This window comes from Anguilla rostrata, chromosome 3, assembly GCF_018555375.3.
Source record: "Anguilla rostrata isolate EN2019 chromosome 3, ASM1855537v3, whole genome shotgun sequence".
Taxonomy (NCBI): Eukaryota; Metazoa; Chordata; class Actinopteri; order Anguilliformes; family Anguillidae; genus Anguilla; species Anguilla rostrata.
In genome coordinates this window covers 49219111-49241744 of record NC_057935.1, presented here as the reverse complement: position 1 = coordinate 49241744, position 22634 = coordinate 49219111, and the positions used below count along the sequence as shown (strand labels likewise).

General features: G+C 55.4%; 1 protein-coding gene across 4 annotated transcripts in view; it reads left to right on the top strand.

The window, feature by feature from the left end:
- The window catches only part of fam13b (family with sequence similarity 13 member B), a 51160-nt gene extending 28785 nt beyond the window's left edge, over positions 1–22375 (top strand). For 2 of the 4 annotated variants that reach the window (XM_064328031.1, XM_064328032.1), the window contains exons 8-24: positions 4491–4532; positions 5879–5974; positions 6421–6568; positions 7838–7944; positions 8525–8579; positions 8705–8813; positions 9127–9192; positions 12496–12706; positions 13051–13189; positions 13282–13363; positions 13736–13897; positions 14452–14672; positions 16928–17011; positions 17366–17461; positions 17993–18249; positions 20093–20194; positions 20534–22375. In XM_064328031.1, coding sequence (XP_064184101.1) covers positions 4491–4532; positions 5879–5974; positions 6421–6568; positions 7838–7944; positions 8525–8579; positions 8705–8813; positions 9127–9192; positions 12496–12706; positions 13051–13189; positions 13282–13363; positions 13736–13897; positions 14452–14672; positions 16928–17011; positions 17366–17461; positions 17993–18249; positions 20093–20194; positions 20534–20657 — 2101 coding nt within the window. In that variant the 3' untranslated portion in view covers positions 20658–22375. The remainder of the gene's footprint in view (positions 1–4490; positions 4533–5878; positions 5975–6420; positions 6569–7837; positions 7945–8524; positions 8580–8704; positions 8814–9126; positions 9193–12495; positions 12707–13050; positions 13190–13281; positions 13364–13735; positions 13898–14451; positions 14673–16927; positions 17012–17365; positions 17462–17992; positions 18250–20092; positions 20195–20533) is intronic. The other 2 variants (XM_064328033.1, XM_064328034.1) reach the window with 2 other exon arrangements.
- Positions 22376–22634: the final 259 nt, after the last annotated feature.

Sequence of the window (22634 nt, the reverse complement as noted above, 5' to 3'; positions counted from 1 at the left end):
CGCGTGTGGTTCTGGGGGGGTGTGAGGGGGAGGGGGCGGGGCCGCGGGCAGCAGGAAGCCCTGCGATTGGCCCGCGGGGCGGACTGCACCGCCGCGTCAGACGGCCGTGTATTTGAAGCGGGGCTCTGGCTTGTTTACTGCAGCACTTTTTCCGGAGAGCGCAGTCGCAGCACAGCCCCGCAGCAGCCGCGCAGCTCCCGCGCAGCACAGCCCCGCAGCAGCAGCAGCAGCAGACATGCACCCCGGCAGCCTCTGCCTGCTCTACCACTCGCTGATACAGACCCTGTCTCCGCAGAGCGCCCAGTCCGGATAACCCAGCACACGCACGCTCACACGCACTCACGCTCGCTCGCACGCTCACGGCTACGCACGGGACCATGGCTTGCGAAATTCTGCTTCCCAGGTAAAGCGGAGAGGAACTGGGGCGGGGGGTAGGGGGAGGGGGGTGGTGGGGGGAGGGGAGGGGAGGGGGAGGGGGGTGGAGGGGGAGGCGGAGGGGGAGGGGGGCAGATTTAGCAGCGTTGTTTTAAACGGGCAGCGTAGCCCGACGCCGCGGGCGAACCTGAAGTCGGCTGATTTCCTCTGAGGTGCGAGCGGTCGCTAGCAGGGCGGGCTACCGGGGGAGCGGCGGGATGGGGTGGCGGTGCGTCACGCGCCTCCTCCATTCCCGAAACCCGAGCCGGCTCTCCGATTTGGCGCCGACGTCCCCTGCCCCGGCGCTCGGGGGCGGGCCGCTGGTTCGGCTCCCAGCCGCAGCGCTGAGAAGTGTGACGCTGCTTCTGCGTCACAACGTGCGCGCGTTTACGTGGGTGTGAGCATGCGTGTGCGTTTGTGTTTGTCTTTGTGCGCATGTGCATGTATTTTTGTGCACGTGTGTGTTTGTGTGTGTGTGTGTATATGTATTTGTGTATGTGTGTGTGTGTGCATGTGTTTATGTTCAAGTATGTGTGTGTGTGTGCATGTGTTTATGTTCAGGTGTGTGTGTGTGTGTGTGTGTGTGTGCATGTGTTTATGTTCAGGTGTGTGTGTGTTTATGTTCAGGTATGTGTGTGTGTGTGTGTGCATGTGTTTATGTTCAGGTGTGTGTGTGTGTTTATGTTCAGGTATGTGCGTGTGTGTGTGTGCATGTGTTTATGTTCAGGTGTGTGTGTGTTTATGTTCAGGTATGTGCGTGTGTGTGTGTGCATGTGTTTATGTTCAGGTGTGTGTGTGTTGTGTCAGGTATGTTGTGTGTGTGTGTGTGTGTGTGTGTGTGTGTGCATGTGTTCATGTTCAGGTATGTGTGTGTGTGTGTGTGTGTATGTATGTGTGTGTATGTGTGTGTGTGTGTGTGTGTGTGTGTGTGTGTGTGCATGTGTCCATGTGTAACAAACGCAGTCATGTGAAGTGTCTTGCTGACTGGGAGCTTTAGATGCTGGATCAGACAGTGAAAGCTGGTTTGGCGCTGCGGTGAAAGTAGAAGCAGATCTGACTGCACCGCTCTTTCTCCCCTCTCATTCTGAGCCATGTTGAGCCTGCATAAGCGCAGCGGTCTTGCGTGTGAGGTAACGTGCTCGCACAGCCCTATCAGAGCAGCGCGTGAGGCTGTGGCACGCAGGAGGACGGCTGCGTCCCCCGCTCCGCTCCGAGCCGTCCTGTCGCGTGCCCCGAGCGCACCTCAGAGCGGAGAGGTACAGAACCCTCTCACCCGGGCCCTCTCCTCCCGTAGTCACCCGCGCTGGTTACATAACTGCCTCCCGCTCCTCTGCGGCCGGGGCGTGGCCAAGCCGGGCTGGTCTCTTCTCCTGGTTCCGCCGGGGAGGTTCCAGTGACTGGTGTCGCGCCGCTGATCTCCCACCCGAGACGGGCTGTTTCCCGCCGGCTGCTCGACAGGGCCGCCATTGTTTGTCCCCGGGAGGAAAGCACCTGGCTTTCCTGAGCGTGGCCGGCACGGTCTGCAGACCCTTCCGTCCCTCCTCCCTGAAGGAGGGGGGGGGGTTCTGCACAGGTTTCCTCCAGGCTTTGCTCTGCAGTCGGGTGATGTTTCTGGGAAAGTACCACGCATGAGTAATACGGTAGATCCCTGCCATTCCGTTAGCCGCAAGCTCGTGTGTGATGTAACGGGTGCCTGTGTCCCCGTGTTTCTGTGTCCCTGTGTTTCTGTGTCTCTTCTGTCCCTGTGTCCCTGTGTTTCTGTGTCTCTTCTGTCCCTGTGTCCCTGTGTTTCTGTGTCTCTTCTGTCCCTGTGTCCCTGTGTTTCTGTGTCTCTTCTGTCCCTGTGTCCCTGTGTTTCTGTGTCTCTTCTGTCCCTGTGTCCCTGTGTTTCTGTGTCTCTTCTGTCCCTGTGTCCCTGTGTTTCTGTGTCTCTTCTGTCCCTGTGTCCCTGTGTTTCTGTGTCTCTTCTGTCCCTGTGTCCCTGTGTTTCTGTGTCTCTTCTGTCCCTGTGTCCCTGTGTTTCTGTGTCTCTTCTGTCCCTGTGTCCCTGTGTTTCTGTGTCTCTTCTGTCCCTGTGTCCCTGTGTTTCTGTGTCTCTTCTGTCCCTGTGTCCCTGTGTTTCTGTGTCTCTTCTGTCCCTGTGTCCCCGTGTTTCTGTGCCCCGTGTTTCTGTGTCCCTGTGTATCTTTTTCACCATTGACCCTGTGTCCCCGTGTTTCTGTGTCCCTGTGTATCTTTTTCACCATTGACCCTGTGCCCCGTGTTTCTGTGTCCCTGTGTATCTTTTTCACCATTGACCCTGTGTCCCCGTGTTTCTGTGTCCCTGTGTATCTTTTTCACCATTGACCCTGTGTCCCCGTGTGTCTGTGTCCCTGTGTATCTTTTTCACCATTGACCCTGTGCCCGTGTTTCTGTGTCCCTGTGTATCTTTTTCACCATTGACCCTGTGTCCCCGTGTTTCTGTGTCCCTGTGTATCTTTTTCACCATTGACCCTGTGTCCCCGTGTTTCTGTGTCCCTGTGTATCTTTTTCACCATTGACCCTGTGCCCCGTGTTTCTGTGTCCCTGTGTATCTTTTTCACCATTGACCCTGTGCCCCGTGTTTCTGTGTCCCTGTGTATCTTTTCACCATTGACCCTGTGCCCCGTGTTTCTGTGTCCCTGTGTATCTTTTTCACCATTGACCCTGTGCCCCGTGTTTCTGTGTCCCTGTGTATCTTTTTCACCATTGACCCTGTGCCCCGTGTTTCTGTGTCCCTGTGTATCTTTTTCACCATTGACCCTGTGCCCCGTGTTTCTGTGTCCCTGTGTATCTTTTTCACCATTGACCCTGTGCCCCGTGTTTCTGTGTCCCTGTGTATCTTTTTCACCATTGACCCTGTGTCCCGTGTTTCTGTGTCCCTGTGTATCTTTTTCACCATTGACCCTGTGCCCCGTGTTTCTGTGTCCCTGTGTATCTTTTTCACCATTGACCCTGTGTCCCCGTGTGTCTGTGTCCCTGTGTATCTTTTTCACCATTGACCCTGTGTCCCCGTGTTTCTGTGTCCCTGTGTATCTTTTTCGCCATGACCCTGTGTCCCCGTGTGTCCCTCCCCTGGCCTCTACAGCAGGCAGTTGTGAAGGGCAGTGTGTTAAGGCCACACGCTGTGCTCAGCCCAGAGGGAGGATGGAGGCGCGTGTGAGTGTTAATAATTGAGAGGTATTGATCATTTCTGCCTGAGCTCAGAGGCCAGGGTGTCACTGTTTCTCCAGCGTGTCAGGGCTGCCGCCATGTTGGAATAGCTGACCCATAGTCACCCGGGCCGGGGCGCACTCTTACCCCCGGGCTCGGGCTCGGCCGGGGGGCAGGGCGTGGGGCGAGGGCGGACAGCCGGGAACGGGAACGTCCCGTACGCAGATTCGCCAGATTACTCAGCAGCGAAGAAACGCCGGAATGCGTCTCGCCCGCGAACACGCACCCCTGCCCCCCCGAGCGCCTCGGATGCTCGGGATGCCCGGGGCGGGGTCCGTCCCCCACACACCCGCGGCGGGCGAGCCGGGGCCCCCTCACACGGGCAGGGCTGTTATGTAACACCCGGATTCCTGGCGTGCCTGAGTCTGTTTGTGCACAGGGGGAGGACTGGACTGCTGAATCAAGCCGTCCCCTCCCCTCCCACAGGCGACATACCCCCCCCCCCCCCCGTCGCCACGGCGTCCCGTTTAGCTTCGGCGCAAAGGATTGTGGGAGGCCTTGTTTTTCTTGCTGTTGCGAAAGCGGATGGAAGGCCTCTCGCTCCGCCGCCCTGTGGAAAGGGAAGCAGTGAGGGAGGCCGTGTGGCGGGACGGCTGGCCAGGGGGGGGTGTGGGGGCGTCCTGCCACGTGTCTGCGCGGCTCTGTCCCGCCCAGATTAAAGCGGGGGTGAGCCCAGGAGGACCCTGCCCCCCGCCCTCCTCCGGCCTCCTCAGCGTTCTCTCAGAAACCGTCCCGTAACGTTCCTCCGGCTCCGTTTACATAGCGCGCGCGGGGCAGGGGGAGGGGCCTGCGGCGTTACGTCACCTTATCTAACTCCGCCCCTTTTCCCCTCTCCTCTCTTCCAGCTCACACATCTCATCCATCAGCATCCTGCCAGGATCCGCAGAGTAAGTACGAGCGGCCAATCCCGTAGCAGCGAGCGCGCGGGGCGGGCGAATCGGAGCTCGGCTCAGGAGCGGGTTCTCACAGCGCTGAGCGTTCGCATTGGTCAGCTGCCGGGGTGCATTTCAGCGCCCCACATGTCCTCACAGTGTTACTGGAGTGTTTTGACAGTGTTATCACATTGCCGCGACATTGCGAGAACATTTCGTGTTAGCTGGGCTGTGCGGAACAGAGCTGCTTATGATGCTTAGAAGTGAAAAAAGCATTACAGTGTCATACAGCACATGTTATTAGTATTTAGTTCTGTCGATAGAACTGACAAATTTATAATAACCCCCCCCCAAACACATTGAACGTACACACATACATGTGCATGTGTTAGACAGTTAGGGTGTGGTTTAATGTGGCGCTGACCCTGATCGCACAGTAAATGGGAGGAGCTGTGGAGCTCGCGAGCCTTCCACTCAATAAAGTGCAGAATATGCTGCGTGTGCGGAACGGGAGCGGACAGAGGGGTGACTTGTGTAGCGCTGGAGTCGTGGCGCTCGTGAGAACAGGCAGCGCACGCCGCGCGCCTCAGCGAGCGACCGCACGGCCTTCACGGTGACGGCTCCCACCGGGCTCGAGCCGCGCGAGCTGTCGCCGAAGGCAAAAACCCCCGTCCCGTTCACAGCCATCGAGCTCGACTGGCTGCCCCTATTATGATGAGCCTCCCCCCCCCAGGGCAGAAGGCACTGAGAGCGCGGGGTCTTTAGAGGCACAGAGAACAGGTCACCGCTCGTGTGCTGTCTCTTCGTACGGGAGGCGGATTACTGAGAGCTGAGCGGATGGGATTACGGAGCCGAGCCCGACGCGTCACCGCGGTAACGGCGGTGGCCGACCCTTACCGCTGAGGGAGGGAGGGAGAGAGGGAGGGCGGGCGGCCGAGCCGGCGGTAACGGACTCGGGACGCCAGCGCTCTGTGCGCCGGGGAAACGCGGTTTGTGGTTCGGTGCCCCCGCTGCAGCCGCGGGCTGTTAGGAAAAGCTTCAGGAAAAGCACTCGAGCGGCTAGCGGCTAGCGCCTGACCTGGCGGAACGCCGCTGCTGGCGGTCGCTCTCCCCCGCGCGCTCGCGGGACGGCAGTAAAGCGCCCGGGGCTGCTGTGGAGAGCGCGTCCTCAGTGCTGTACGGGGACACTGCGGATAGCAGCCGCTTCAGGCACCGACAGGGCATGACCCGGCTGTGCTGCTGTCTGTCACTGTGTGTGAGTGCTGCTGTCTGTCACTGTGTGTGAGTGCTGCTGTCTGTCACTGTGTGTCAGTGCTGCTGTCTGTCAGTGTGTGTCAGTGCTGCTGTCTGTGTCCCCGCAGCATCATCCAGAGGGCCATCCGCTCTGCTGTGGAGCAGCACTTCCTGGATTTACAGAGCTCCATCGACCAGGAGATCAGCAGCTATGAGAGCCAGGGGTAAGAGCAGTCTGCCTCACACGTACACACACATCCCACTCACACCCACACCCACACTCACATTCACACAAACACACACACTCACACAAACACACGCATGCATATACGCAAGCACACAGACACACACTCAGTCATACAGACTCGGTACACAGAAGCAGTTACACTTTCACACATTTATCAGGTAATTATCAGACTGTTGCATTTGCTGTTTGTCTGGAAGTGAGAGTTCCTGTGTGTGTGTGTGTGTGTGTGTGTGTGTGTGTGTGTGTGTGTGTGTGTGTGTGTGTGTGTGTGTGTGTGTGCGTGTGCGTGTGTGTCTGTGTGTGTGTGCGTACGTGTGTGTGTGTGTGTGCGTCCGTGTGTGCGTGCGCGCGCGTGTGTGTGCGTGCGTGCGTGTGTGTGTGCGCGCGTGTGTGTGTTTGTTCACACTCTGTCTGTATCCTCAGGGAGGGACCTGCTGAAGCCCGGGTGACTGAGCCGGCTGAGGAACATGGCGAAGCGCTGCAGTCCCAAAGCGAGGGGGCCCAGAGCGGCGCCCTCCAGCCGGGCGCGGAGATGGACCAGAGCTCGGGGGAAGCGGAGCGGGACCAGCAGGTCAGTGCCCCGCGCAGAGCCAGCCGCCGCGGCTCACCGGACGCTCACCGCCGGCTCGACCTCGCCGAGTGCCTTTCAGCACGCCGCGAGACGGCCGTCCGTTAGCAGGGGGACGCTAGCGCTTACCCGCTGGGCCCCGTCGTCTCAGAGCACAGGCTCCTCTCTCACAGGGGGGCGCGGCCCGCGAGACCACGCGCTCTCATTGGCTGCAGCCGCTGGTCATCAGTCATCTCTCATCAGTCTGCCAGAAGACGGTTGCTCCAGATCGGTCCACTTTATGTGCCCATGTCGGGGGGGGGGGGGGGGGTGAGACCCAGCCAACATCCGGCCTGTCCTCCTCCTCCTCCTCCTCCTCCTCTCTGGGGATTGGAGGAGACGCAGAGCCCCGCCCCCAGCGGTCTTACTGGGTCACGCTCTTTTAATAGCCTTCCCCAGGAATGACAGCAGCACCTGCGAACAGTAAACAGCACCGCCCGGCCCTGTTTGTTTTCTGCTCCTTCCTACGGCCGGTCACTGCAGGCGATTGTGTTATCTGAACACATGACCGTAAAAATAGCCTTTCGCAGCGAACTTGGCATGTGGGCCCATGCAAACAACATTGTTCATAAAGTTTATTATGCGATGGATGCTGTCCCACCTTGAAATACAGATGATATGAATAGCATTTTGCCTTTATACACGGTTGGAGATGCCAGGCAAGGGATGGGATATTCTGCTGGTCAGGGGTATGAGGTCTTCCTAATCCATGGTTCAGTTCAGACCTCCACGTTTGAGCCACTGATTGGTTAATAGCTCTTTTGTGATGTGAAAAGTGGAAAAACACCAGTTATTTAAAACACTAAGAACATTTACTGAGTTGTTTTAACGATAAATTTAAATAGCCACTTCACTTATAGTTGTTATGACTCCAAGAAAAACAGTACTTAAATAATCATGGTAAACTAAGAAAAAAAATCTTCACCAACGAGAACAGGACGTTTGCGCTTAGTGCGTTTTGTTGTTGGTGCGTTTAGTTAGCAATTTCACATTTGTGAATATGCTTCAGTTAAAGGCAGAGTTCATGTTCTGGGTTTTTTTTTTTTTTTTTTACATATTTCAAAATTTACCCAAAAATAAAATGTAAAACCCGTGGTACTGGATGTGAACCACAAACCGAGACTGGCGCTTGTGAATTGTGGTTTCAGTTTCAGAATGAATACACTGATTGTGTATCTGCACGTGAGAGAATATGGCATCACCCACACAAGTCTTAAGTCTGTGCACTTCCAGGAGGTCCAGGGATCCCATATCCACTGTGCTGCCCCGGAGGAGAGTTCTGGAATGGAGCTTGACACTAGAGCTCTGGTAGATGCTGAAAACAACATCAACACAGCAAGGTATGCTTTACAAAGAAAATAATATTGAGAATTGAATTACTTGATATATATTTACACACACACACTCACACTCTCTCACACACACACACACACACACACATTTAAATACCAGTAAAATCCAGATTTCCAGTGCAGGTCTTTCCTGTTTAACGCGCCTGTTGGCTAATAGCTCGCTAATCTCCTGAGGTCTAAACCCCAGCACCTTTATCAGATGTTCCTCATCTTAAGAGGCTGGAAAGGTAGACAGTGCACACTCATTAGACAGGTTGTTGCTGTTTCTGATAAGCAGGCTGGGTCAAAGTTAAGCAGGAAGACGGCTGGAGCCCTGAAGCAGTCAGTTAGGCGTTCATTGTCCCTTTAACGCACCCAGATCTGAAGCGGTGCCTCTGGCCCCCACAGGTCCCTTGTGCTGTCACATGTCTGTTCATCGTCCACGGACCCGCTTCGATTATGCTCTCCCACGCTGCGCTTGGAGCCTTTGCCTGTTGTTCCAGTTTCAAAATGATTTGTCGCAGCCAATAAAGTTTTTTTATTTTTTATTATCTCGCCGGTTTCCTGATGCTGTTGTTGGTCTTGGCAGGCAGGAGAGCTGCCAGGCGTGTGAGAAGATGGACGGCGGGGACCTCATCACCTGCGTGAGTCCAAGCCTCTTCCGGTCGTTGCGCTGTTGTCACGGTAGCAGTTACCCGGCAGGACTGTCTTGACCGGCGTCTGTCCATCACCCCACAACCCCCCCCCCCTTTTCCCGTCTGCTCTTCAGGCCACCGAGGGCGGGCGCGACCTCAACGCCAACTCCGCCTCCGGCCAGCCGCCGCCCGGCAACCCCCGTCTGGACCTGCGCCACATCTTCCCCAACGGGGAGTGGGAAGGTAATTCTCCCATGATTCCCTCCGTCCTGCAGGCCACGCACTTGTGCACTCTCGCCCTCAACCGCAGAGACGAGGTGTGGTTCCACACAAATGAATTAGACTGCAAACTCCACATGAAGATGGATATGAAAGTGTTTGTGGGTTTAGAGGCAAGAAGTGCACACTCAGGCTGTAGGTTCTGTCCTGTGTGTGTGTGTGTGTGTGCATGCATGTGTGTGTGTGTGTGTGTATACAGCACATAGCTGTGTTCACCACAGTCTTCTCTGCTATCTCTCCTCACCAGCCCCCCCCTCCCCCTCCCCCACTCGGTCAGCACCACGCCCCAACACTTTCCCCCTCATAGACTTCTCATGTATGCACCTGCAGAGAGGAGGGCAGGGTAAGTGCACTCAGAGCTCACACCTCCCGCTGCTCCCCCTCCCCCCGCCGCCCCTCCCCCTCCGCCCGCCGCCCCTCCCCCCGCACTAATCCAGCGTAGCTGAACCGCAGGAGCGCTCCGTTAACGCCGGCTCGCCCGGTCACAGCGCTAGCAGCACAGCGCTAACTGCACTAACCGCCCGCGGGAGCCCGGAGGCGGGCCCGGGAGGGAGACACGGCAGGCCCTCACCCGCGTGCGCACCCGGGCCCCACACGCAGCCGCTCTTCTCCCCCGGCAGGCCCTCACCCGCGTACGCACACGGGCCCCACACGCAGCCGCCTCTCCCGCAGCCCTCACGCCCGCCCCGCTTCCCCCGGCAGGCCCTCACCCGCGTACGCACCGGGCCCCACACGCAGCCGCTCTTCTCCCCCGGCAGGCCCTCACCCGCGTCGCACACAGGCCCCACACGCAGCCGCTCTTCTCCCCCGGCAGGCCCTCACCCGCGTGCGCACACGGGCCCCACACGCAGCCGCTCTTCTCCCCCGGCAGGCCCTCACCCGCGTACGCACCCGGGCCCCACACGCAGCCGCTCTTCTCCCCCGGCAGGCCCTCACCCGCGTACGCACACAGGCCCCACACGCAGCCGCTCTTCTCCCCCGGCAGGCCCTCACCCGCGTACGCACACGGGCCCCACACGCAGCCGCTCTTCTCCCCCGGCAGGCCCTCACCCGCGTACGCACACAGGCCCCACACGCAGCCGCTCTTCTCCCCCGGCAGGCCCTCACCCGCGTACGCACCCGGGCCCCACACGCAGCCGCTCTTCTCCCCCGGCAGGCCCTCACCCGCGTACGCACACGGGCCCCACACGCAGCCGCTCTTCTCCCCCGGCAGGCCCTCACCCGCGTACGCACACGGGCCCCACACGCAGCCGCTCTTCTCCCCCGGCAGGCCCTCACCCGCGTACGCACCGGGCCCCACACGCAGCCGCTCTTCTCCCCCGGCAGGCCCTCACCCGCGTGCGCACGGGCCCCACACGCAGCCGCTCTTCTCCCCCGGCAGGCCCTCACCCGCGTCGCACACGGGCCCCACACGCAGCCGCTCTTCTCCCCCGGCAGGCCCTCACCCGCGTACGCACACAGGCCCCACACGCAGCCGCTCTTCTCCCCCGGCAGGCCCTCACCCGCGTACGCACCGGCCCCACACGCAGCCGCTCTTCTCCCCCGGCAGGCCCTCACCCGCGTACGCACCCGGGCCCCACACGCAGCCGCTCTTCTCCCCCGGCAGGTCCTCACCCGCGTACGCACACGGGCCCCACACGCAGCCGCTCTTCTCCTTCAGTCGGAACAGTCCGTCTTCCCTCGCTCCTTCTCTCTCTCTCTCTTTCGCTCGTTTTGTTTTCTCCTCTGAACGGTATGCGAACAAACTTTTAGTTCTCCGTTTGTAGCGGTGTACCTTGGTCTCGTACGTCAGGGCAGCAGGGACAGTAACGGACTGTCCTCTCTCTCGCTCTCTCTCTCTCTCTCTCTCGCTCTCTCTCTCTCTCTCTCTCTCTCGCTCTGTCCGTCCTTGCCTCTCCCCGGCGGGACGCAGTTTACCGCCAGGCCCCTGGCTGCCCGTCAGCGTTAGCGTTAGCGCTGCTCCTCACCCACCAGGGCCTGGTTAAGGCCTGTGTCTCACGTGCCTTAAGTCACGGCTTCTACAGACGACACCACAGTTACCACAGTTACACTCGAGGAGAGAGATATTCAGAGAGAGAGAGATAGCTATTAAGAGAAAGAGATTCAGAGGCAGAGAGAGAGAGTGAGGAATTCAGAGAAAGAGAGATAATCAGAGAGAGTGATGGAGATGAGAGACAGAGGATAGGCCTGACTTTGTCCCGTCCACAGCCTGCCTCCGCAAAAACCTCCCAGCCTCCCCCACCTCGTCACTCAGGCCCAGCCGTTCCTGGTCGTGGAGCTCGGTCCAGGGACCTTTCCGTCTTTGGCTCTGTCCGAACTAACTGTGTAGTTGCATAAGTGGATCAGTTATCAGGCTAAACGGATAGGTGACATGCGCTCCATGTTCTGTGCAGCTAAGCACTTTGCGGACCCGGTCAACCGTGTCTATTTAGAATAATAATTGATCCCATTATCTAGTTTAGAGCTGGGAAGCAGCGCGGAGAGGAAGGATTTCCCGCAGGAGCGGAGTTGCTGTGGCTTCATCAGAGCCATGTTTCAGCCTGTTCCCTATGATACGGCGCATGTACGAATACAAGGATATAACCACACTACATGGACTATTACAACACACACATGTAGGGTCTGCCCCCTCTAATTACAGTACAGTACAGTAACATAAATGGAGAAAATGTTAGCTTGCTAATACACTGCGTCTCCTTGGAGGTGAATGGTAATCTAAGAGAACATGGCACTTATGTCATAAAATATTTTTTTGCCTCCGCGACGGCACAGCCGTTATGTTTTCGGGTTGTCCGTCCGTCCGTCCCGATTCTCGTGAACGCGATATCTCAGGATCGCCTTGAGGGAATTTCTTCAAATTTGGCACAAACGTCCACTTGGACTCAAGGATGAACTGATGAGATTTTGGTGGTCAAAGGTCAAGGTCACTGTGACCTCACAAAACACGTTTTTGGCCATAACTCAAGAATTCATACGCTAATTATGAAAAGTTTCACACAAATGTCTAATAGGATAAAATGATGAAGCGATGACATTTTATATCCAAACTGGATACTGGCTGGCGGAGGCACACAGCCGCGTGGCGGTGTTTCTAGTTTAAATATGACGTGTGATGAATATTTGGACAGAAAGTAGCGGTGCTCAGTAGCAGGACTTAATACAGCCGCACTAATGATTCTTTAAGTGGGAAGTGGGGCTTCACTAAGCACTAGGACCTGTTACAACCACTGGAGCGAAACCTGCATTCACCACCTGCAGCCACAATCAATTGTAACCATTTTATCAACTCCCTGGAACCCTTATTGACCAGGTCTGATCAGTCCCAGGGCTTCGGAGCGGGTGGTTGCCGCGGGGATCTGCGCTTTGAGAAGCTCGGCTTGCCAGCTACCAGGCTCGTTTTCTCCCCTCAGTGCCGTCCGCCAGGTTTCCAGCGTAGTCTTCTTTTCCCTGACTCCTCCCCCTTCAGCGTCCGTCTCTCTTTGTGTCTCCAGGCAACCTGGAGAACACGCGGTAACGCCCCGCCCCCCCTCCTTACAGAGCAGTGAGGGAGGCGGGCCGGGCGAGGTCGAGCTCCGCCCCCCGGTGTAACCCGTCCCCGTTTCTGTGTCTGTGTGCCCCTCCTCCCCCCTCCCCCCCCCCCCCCCAGACCCTGTGCCTGCCTTCAAGTCGTGGCAGGAGGAGGGCGAGTCGGGCGAGGCCCAGCTGTCCCCCCTGGCCGGGCGCATGGTGCCCCTGCCCTTGGAGGAGGACGCCCACCCGCTCATGGCCCGCCGCTTCCTGGACTTCGGCCACAGTCAGCGCTTCTTGCACCAGGACCCCGACGCCACCTCCCCCACCAAAGCGTCGTCCAGCGGGAGGTAGGGGACCACTCAGCCTTCCACGCTCGCGTACACGCGCACACTCACACGCACATGCTCACTCACACGCCGCAGACTCATTCCCGTACTCACATGCTCTCACACACATCGCAGACTCATTCCCGTACTCACATGCTCACACACACACACACACACACACACACACACACACACACCGCTAGCCTGACTCTGAGCCTGGCAGTGGAATGAGCGTGGGCGGCTCTGTTATCGGCGCATTGGCCGACGCTCAGGAACAAACACTGTAATGGCGGGTGAGCAGTGCCTGGGCAGGAGCGGGGCCCGCCTTCCGGAACGTTCTCTTGACTCCTCTCCTCCCCGTGCAGGCCGCGGCGCGCCTCCCTGAGTTCCAAAGACAGCGTGAAGGCGGACACCGTCTCTCACCAGCTCACCAAGAAACTCCAGAACCTCAAGAAGAAGATCAAGCAGTTTGAGGAGCAGTTTGAGAAGGAGAGGAATTACAAGGTAAAGCGGTCTGTTCTGAAGTTTTTTTTTGGCTCGAGAAGGAGAGGAGATTCGGAGCAGGTCTCACTGCGGTTCCCCTCTTCCCCTTTCAGCCCTCTCACGGAGACAAGGCAGCTAACCCAAAGGTCTTGAAGTGGATGACGGACCTGACTAAAATCCGGAAGCAGATCAAAGGTAAGCCCTTAAATTTGGGAGCTTCCCCTCTACCTGGGGGGAGAGTTGGGGGTGGACCTGGTCGTTGTCTCAGAGGGGTGAGGGTGGAGGTGGAAGGAGGGGGAGGCGGTTTGGGCTTGGGGGTGAACTCCCACGTGCCATTCCTGGCCCCCCCCACCCCCAACAGGCGCTAGAGGTTGGCGGGTTGCGGTCGCTGCATGCTTAGAGGGCCTCGCACGGGCAAACAGAAACGGGGCGCCTTCACGCTGTTAGCCTGCCATCTGCCTTGTCCATTCCATCTGACGCCTCCAAATCCTGAGGTGCAGTGCCCAATAAGTTTCTCTTTCTCTTTAAAAAAAAAAAAAACAAAAATCCGGACGTCCCCCTGAACAGGAAGACAGCATCACTTTCCCAAAGGGTCCATGAGGCACCTGGCGGTGCTTCAGTCACACAGACGCCACTCCTCCTCCTCCTCCTCTTCCTCTTCCGCCCCGAACACACCCCATTTAACACTCGCACGCCCCCTCACAGCCTCTAGACAGGAACCCCACCTCAGTAAGTACACTGAACGCCAGTAAGTAGACGTCAGAACACTTGTTCGGAGTTATTCGTTTATCTGTCTTTTTAAACCTGTGGTTAGATCTCTTGTCTGACGAGACCCCGCCCTCCCCGGCGGGTCGCACCGAATCGCATCACAGAGAAAAGTGAGGGGGGAGGGGCCATTTCCACATGTGTGTCAACTGTAGTCGTGAAATGTGGTGAGCGTGGTTGGGCATTGTCATTTGGGGGTGGTGGGGGAGGGGAAAGGGTCTTTGTGAAATGCTGCCATTTTCAAACGCGGTTTTATTTGTGGTGTCCCCGTGAGAGGGCAGAGAAATGCGGGCATTGAGGTCATCTCGCTGCCAGGGCAGGCCGTGTCGTCCACGGTTACAGGCCCCGCCCACAGGCTTAGCAGCTGCAGGGCTCCTCCCACAAGCCCGATGCCTCCCTCTGAGCGCGCTCCGTTAGCGGCCGCGGTGCCCTGCACGTCCGTCGCCCCTGTGATGCGCGCGCCTCTCGACGGTCCTGACCCCGCCCCTCTCCTCCGTCCCTCCCCCTCCCCCCCACAGACACCAAGCAGAAGATGGAGGGCGAGCTGGCGCCCCAGATCCGGCCCCGGAGCAACACGCTGCCCAAGAGCTTCGGCTCCACACTGGAGCACGGCGCCCAGGAGGGCGGGTCCGAGGGCGAGGCCCGGGCCCGCCAGCCCACCCGCCAGGAGACCCTGGAGCTCATCCAGCGCCGCATGAAGGGAAAGAGAGAGGACGACGGCCGGCCCGAGGACATCCGGGTACAGAGCGCAGCATCTAATACAGCACAGAGCATAGCATCTAATACAGCACGGAGTATAGCATCTAATACAGCACGGAGTATAGCATCTAATACAGCATCTAATACAGCACGGAGTATAGCATCTAATACAGCACAGAGTATAGCATCTAATACAGCACGGAGTATAGCATCTAATACAGCACGGATCTAATACAGCACGGAGTATAGCATCTAATACAGCATCTAATCGAGGCGAGTTAGCATCAAACAGCACGTCATGAGCACGGGTAGCATCTAATACAGCATCTTACAGCAAGGAGTATAGATTAATACAGCACGGAGTTAGCATCTAACAGCATCTATACAGCCGGGTATAGCACGTACAGCATCTAATACAGCACAGGAGTCATAGCATCTAATACAGCACGGAGTATAGCATCTAATACAGCATCAATAGCAGGAGTATAGCATCTAATACAGCACGGATAAGTATAAACAGCATCTAATATAGCACGGAGTACAGCATCTAATACAGCACGGAGTATAGCATCTAATACAGCACAGAATACAGCATCTAATACAGCACGGAGTATAGCATCTAATACAGCACGGAGTATAGCATCTAATACAGCACGGAGTATAGCATCTAATACAGCACGGAGTATAGCATCTAATACAGCACAGAGTATAGCATCTAATACAGCACGGAGTATAGCATCTAATACAGCACGGAGTATAGCATCTAATACAGCACAGAGTATAGCATCTAATACAGCACGGAGTATAGCATCTAATACAGCACGGAGTATAGCATCTAATACAGCACGGAGTATAGCATCTAATACAGCACGGAGTATAGCATCTAATACAGCATCTAATATAGCACGGAGTATAGCATCTAATACAGCACGGAGTATAGCATCTAATACAGCATCTAATATAGCACGGAGTACAGCATCTAATACAGCACGGAGTATAGCATCTAATACAGCACAGAGTATAGCATCTAATACAGCACGGAGTATAGCATCTAATATAGCACGGAGTATAGCATCTAATACAGCACGGAGTATAGCATCTAATACAGCACGGAGTATAGCATCTAATACAGCACGGAGGCAGCATCTAATACAGCACGGAGTATAGCATCTAATACAGCATCTAATATAGCACGGAGTACAGCATCTAATACAGCACAGAGCGCAGCATCTAATACAGCACAGAGTATAGCATCTAATACAGCATCTAATACAGCACGGAGTATAGCATCTAATACAGCATCTAATACAGCACGGAGTATAGCATCTAATATAGCACGGAGTATAGCATCTAATACAGCACGGAGTACAGCATCTAATACAGCACAGAGTATAGCATCTAATACAGCACAGAATGCAGCATTTAATACAGCACAGAGCGCAGCATCTAATACAGCACGAGGCAGCTCTAATACAGCACGGAGTATAGCATCTAATACAGCACGGAGTATAGCATCTAATACAGCACAGAGTATAGCATCTAATACAGCACAGAGCGCAGCATCTAATACAGCACAGAGTGCAGCATCTAATACAGCACCGGAGAGCATCTATACGCACGATAAGCATCTAATACAGCACGGAGTATAGCATCTAATACAGCACAGAATACAGCATCTAATACAGCACGGAGTATAGCATCTAATACAGCACGGAATACAGCATCTAATACAGCACGGAGTACAGCATCTAATACAGCACGGAGTATAGCATCTAATACAGCACAGAATGCAGCATCTAATACAGCACAGAGCGCAGCATCTAATACAGCACGGAGTATAGCATCTAATACAGCACGGAGTATAGCATCTAATACAGCACAGAGTATAGCATCTAATACAGCACGGAGTATAGCATCTAATACAGCACAGAGCGCAGCATCTAATACAGCACAGAGTATAGCATCTAATACAGCATCTAATACAGCACAGAGCGCAGCATCTAATACAGCACAGAGCGCAGCATCTAATACAGCACGGAGTATAGCATCTAATACAGCACAGAGCGCAGCATCTAATACAGCACAGAATACAGCATGATGCAGCACAGGGCACAGCCTCATCCAACAGCATCTAATACAGCACAGAGCACACCCTCATCACATAGCTGTGAGCACTGAAATAGTTTAGGGGTGATAATGCAGTAGCATTGGTTTTCCTGGGTTTTCCTAAGCAGTGCTTTAGAGGAGGGCCCAGTGCTGACTGCCCCCCCCCCCCCCCTTTACTCTCTCCTGCAGAAAATGAGCAAGGAGCAGCTGTCCTGTGAGAAGACTGTGCTGCAGAAGAACCTCCTGCACTACGAGGGCCTGTACGGACGCCCAGTGAGTCCACGTCCCACCCTGGGCGGAGCCAACACGCCCCGTCCGTCAAATTTCCCTGTTAAAACGATTGGCTCGCGGATAGCATGTGACTGCTTCCACTGAGGTGGCAAGTTGTCAGCGGCAGGCCGTGAGGTCATTTTCCTTACTTGGTTCTGGAGCAGATGATTTTTCGGAGCCCAAATGTCCCCGGGGCCCGAGAGCGTGTGACTTTGCTGCCGCCCAGAGGCGGTTGATGCATGAGCTCCCGTCGCGGCGTCTGGCTCTGGTTCAGACGTTCAGGGCGGGAACGCTGTGGAAAAGGGGAACCCCACGGAGGGGCCCGCGGTAACTGGGGGGTGTGTTCTGTCCTGCCAGGGGACCCGTGAGGAGCGCCTGATCGTGAAGCCCCTCTACGACCGCTACCGCCAGGTCAAGCAGATGCTCACCCGCGTCAGCATCACGCCCATCATCGTACGTCTCGCCTGCGCCCCCGCCAGCGACGCGCATTCGTCGGTCTGTACCAGACATGGAAAATCCAGGGTCACAAAGTCCTCTGCCGTATTTTGTACCGATCAACTGGATTTGCCAATTACCGCAATTCTTCAGCCTGGAGGTCAAACTAATTAGTGAAATCAGCTGGTTGGATGATTTCATGGTTGAATAGAAACGCATGGCTTTTACTTTCTGACCCCTGGACGTTCCACCTCTGGTATACATGCAGCTCTAGAGCAGCCAGAAGCACTAGCAGCCTTTGTTTTGTGTGTTTGGGAGGCAAAAGAAATGGTGTTAACCCTCAAATTTAGGTCTAAATAACATGAATAAATACCTCTCTGAATGGAATGTTAGTAGAAATGCTACAGGTTTTCTATTTACACTGGCCAAAAAAGCTATGATTAAGTGTGTGTGTGTGTGTGAGAATGAATGGTGCTAATAGAGTAGACCTGTGTTCCTGCAGGTCTCAGTGTTAATGTCGGCTAATGGGACTCCATTGTCTCCCAAAAGGCCTCCCCCTCCAGCAAGAGGCGGAGCCAGACCCTGCAGCCCATCATCGAAGGAGAGACGGCCCACTTCTGCGATGAGATCAAGGAGGAGGAAGAGGAGGAGGATTTAAGCGAGGTGACGAGCGAGAGCTCGCCCGAGGTGATCATCGCGCTGGACCCCGCCGCCCAGCCGGACGTCCTGCTCCGGCCCAAAATGGACGACAGCTCCGGGAAGCTGGCCCTGGACCTGCGTCTGTCCAGCTCCAACGCCTCGTCCATGTGAGCTCCCGCCCCGAGCCCGACGACGTCTGAGAAAACCTCCACCTTAGAGCTGCCAAAGCCTGCTTCTGGAGATCTAGCACCCTGTAGGGTTTCATTTCAACCCTAATCTGGCACGCTCAGCAGGCCCTCTAGCTGTTGAATGAGGTGTGGCTTTGTTAGGGTTGGAGTGAAAACCTACAGGGCCGCAGATCTCCAGGAACAGGGTTGGGACGCCCTCCTCTACATTAGCTACACCGTGTCAGCACAGTGCAGGGTGCTAATAATCTCACTACACTTCACTATCAGCACGGTATAGTGCACACTTGACCTAACTGCACTACACTGCACTGCACTATACTAGCACAATGTAGTGCACACTTCATAGACCACACTACACCAACACAGTTTAGTGCACACTTAATGACATACTGGACTAGCTCAGTGTGTAGTGTACTTGTGGTCCTCTCTTCACAGGATTTACACTGATTGTACTCCAGCACACTGCACGTGCTCTCGCTGACGCTAGTCTGTCACACACAAACATGCACAATCACCCAGGCTCCCTACGCACCGGCGAGCATGTCGGCCAGAACACCCAATCCGCTCACCCGCCCCTCCTGTGAGGCCTATTTAGAGCGCCCACCGGGGACCGGCCCGATGCGTTTCGGTGTCTGTGGCTCCAGTGTCCAGGGCGGGATGCAGGAGTAATCTCTGCATGACTGAGTGGCCGTCTAATGGAACTGAGGACTGGCAGCTTTGAGCTGCAGCTGCTCGAGCGCTTCACCGTCTCCCCGAATACGAACGCAGCAGAAGACGATTCGCTTGGGGTTTGCTGAGGGGTATTTTCCCGTTAGCTTGCTGTTTGCTGAGGGGTATTTTCCCGTTAGCTTGCTGTTTGCTGAGGGGTATTTTCCCGTTAGCTTGCTGTTTGCTGAGGGGTATTTTGGTAAATGGTAAATGGACTGCATTTATATAGCGCTTTTATCCAAAGCGCTTTACAATTGATGCCTCTCATTCGCCAGAGCAGTTAGGGGTTAGGGGTTAGGTGTCTTGCTCAAGGACACTTCGACATGCCCAGGGCGGGGTTTGAACCGGCAACCCTCCGACTGCCAGACAATCGGTCTTACCTCCTGAGCTATGTCGCCCCAAATATTATACATAGATAGGTAGCTACAGCTAAGGCAAGCATGTTTAGCTTCACATTACATTACATTACAGGCATTTAGCAGACGCTCTTATCCAGAGCCACTTACACAACTTTTTACATAGCATTTTACATTGTATCCATTTATACAGCTGGATGTATACTGAAGCAATGCAGGTTAAGTACCTTGCTCAAGGGTACAACGGCAGTGTCCTTACCCGGGAATCGAACCGTCGACCTTTCGGTTACCAGCCCAGTTCCTTACCCACTGTGCCACACTCCGACCTTCAATTTTCCCGTTAGCTTGCTGTTTGCTGAGGGGTATTTTCCCATTAGCTTGCTGTTTACTGGGGGGTATTTTCCTGTTCGCTTGTTGTTAGCTGGGGGGCATTTCCAGTTAGCATGCTGTTAGCTGGGAGGTTATTTTCCAGTTAGCATGCCGTAAGCTGGCGGGAATTTTCCGGTTAGCCTGCCATAAGTTGGTGGGTATTTCTTTATGTGTAAACCTTGATAGTTTTTTGAAAAGGAGTCGTGTAGACAAGGCCTCCATGTCAATAGCACCCGCCCCAGTCTGAAAGGCAGTTAGCGCTGATTTTTGCACGCCCGTGTAAAGCCGCATTGGAGCTGCAGGGCAGAGGGCTCAGAGCAGAGGGGGGGGGGTTAAATCGTGGAGCTGACGTGCACGTGCCTCCCCCCCCCCCCCTTCCCCCCCCACAGGCCCGAGCTGCTGGAGCAGCTGTGGAAGGCCCGGGCTGAGAAGAAGAAACTAAGGAAGACCATCCGGGAGTTTGAGGACGAGTTCTACCAGCAGAACGGCAGGTGAGAGTCCAGCGCAGACGCAGAGCACTGTCCTGAGAGCCCTGTCTTATATCAGAGCAGTACGACTGGAGGGTTGCCAGATTGCAGTGTAGTTAAAACTGCTCTGCCTGTGTGAGGAGTCATTGCATTACATTACAGGCATTTAGCGGACGCTCTTTTCCATAGCGACTTACACAACTTTACACAACAAGGAGTCAGCGTCTGCCTGTTTACAGCTATGCAGTCTTGCAGTGTAGAAGCGTTAGTGCTATAGGGCAACCCCTGCTGGTCTTCAGCTGTGCACATTGGGAACACTGGGTGTGTTACTCCTAACCCTAACCCCCCTCCCCGCCACCACAGGAACGCTCAGAAGGAGGACCGCGCTCCCATGGCGGAGGAGTACAAGGAGTACAAACGGATCAAAGCCAAACTGCGCCTGCTGGAGGTGCTGATCAGCAAGCAGGACTCCTCCAAGTCCATCTAGGGAGAGCCACTGCGATTGGCTGTTCGGGAGCCTGAGAGCCAGTGAGGTCGGGGGTCGCGGTACTGAGCGCATGCCAGCTCATCCCTCAAAACGCACTCCAGCATCACCGCCAACCCCCCACACACACACACCCTAATGCCGACCCCCGCTCCTCACTGTGGTGCCAGCAGCATCCCGAGGAGGAGGATGATGATGATGATGATGATGATGATGGTGAAGGGCAGCGGCTTTATCCCACCAGTAAAGACTCGGCACGCGCCTCCTTCGATCCCTTCGGCAAACAGAAGACATCTTTTGGTCCTCTTTAAGTTAACTCCTCCAAGTTGGATGTTTTTGTTTTGTTTTTCGTTTTTTTTTTTCGTTCTTTTCATTTCACTTAGTTTCTCATACTGAGAAATTGTTACGGGGAGAAAGCAATGCATGTGGACGGGCTGTAGTTCTCCTGTCTGTCGTACGTACACACGTTTGAATGGAACTCTTCCTTTGAGACGAGGGAACTCTGCACAGCTCGTTGTCGACATACAGACTTGCGTGGATCCATTTCGCCAACTCTCTCACCCTCAAATATTCTGTTTCTGTTACACTTGAGTGAATTTTATTTTTTATTTTTTTAAAAGCATGGACATGTGTGTGTATGTACAGTATGTGTGTATATATACATACGAATGTGTTTGTGTTTAGATACACGTTTGCTAGTATCCTTCGTTTGTTTAAACTAACGGTGAGATTTCGGGTGAGAGATGTAACTTAGGATACATATTCGTAATTTTCGAGTTAATCTAGACTCAATTGCCGCGATGAGAACTGACAAAAGATGAACCAAATGACTTAAGTAGGTTTCAATTTTAGCTTTTTGCAGTTGTGCTCGGATCTCTGAACAACCTGTTTTGCATGCTGTGGGTTAGCGGGTTAGCACTGTGGGTCAGCTTCGCTGCATCCTAGCAGTGCTGCGTGCTAGCGCCACTGCTAACACACAGTTAGCCGCGCTGCCTGTTAGCGGCACTGTGGGTTAGCGGCACGGCATACTCGCAGTACTGTGGGTTAGCGGCACTGTGTGCTAGCAGCACTGCGGGTTAGCGGCATGGTGGGTTAGCAGCGCTGCCTGTTAGCAGCACTGTGGGTTAGCAGCGCTGCCTGTTAGCAGTACTGTGGGTTAGCAGCGCTGTGTGCTAGCAGTGCTGTGGCTTAGTGGCACTATGTGCTAGCGGCACTGTGGGTTAGCAGTGCTGTGTGCTAGCGACAGTGTGGGTCAGCAACGGTTTTCCCTGAGGTGCCCCGCTCTGACGGAGCGCATATGGGGGTGGGGGGCGAGAGGGGGGGAGAGAGAGCACTCCTCTTCACCTACAAAACTGCAGTCAGTTTCCCGCCTGTAAAGCACGCTTCTCCCCATCGCTTCACCTCAGGCCAGTAACGGCGCTCAGAACGCTGGTCATCTGCCAGTTTCCCCTGCACCGTCTATCAACACCGCTTCCTGCGCATACACCTTACTACACCCTCAATCCAGCAGCATGCGCTCCTGCACACGTATCATTTTTAAATCTGTTTTTAATACTCTTAAAGGTTCACTTGCAGACGTTTAACATATTCTGTAACGTACGTGCGAAACAGCGTAAGATTTGGGACGCGAGGACCAGTGTTTGATTACTGTATCAGCGTGCCGGTGGTGCCGGCGTTGAGTATTTATACTGCCGGCAGTATTGACCGGTGCATCACTGACATTGCCAATGCCCCGGGGCTGCAGTATGAGCACAGGAAGTGTTAAGCGCTCGGCGTCGTGTGTCCCGGAGAGCCCAGCGACGCACGCCACACGCCAGGTCGGAGTATCGGTCTCTCCCTCCGCGTGCTCACTGTGGGGGGCAAGCCTGCAAGCTCTTCAATATCAGCACCGGCCTTAGCTGGAGCTAGCGGCGGCGCTAGCGGGCTGCACACACCTGCGCTATCCCGCCGCTCCTACCCGTCTCTCCTTTGGGGGCGGGG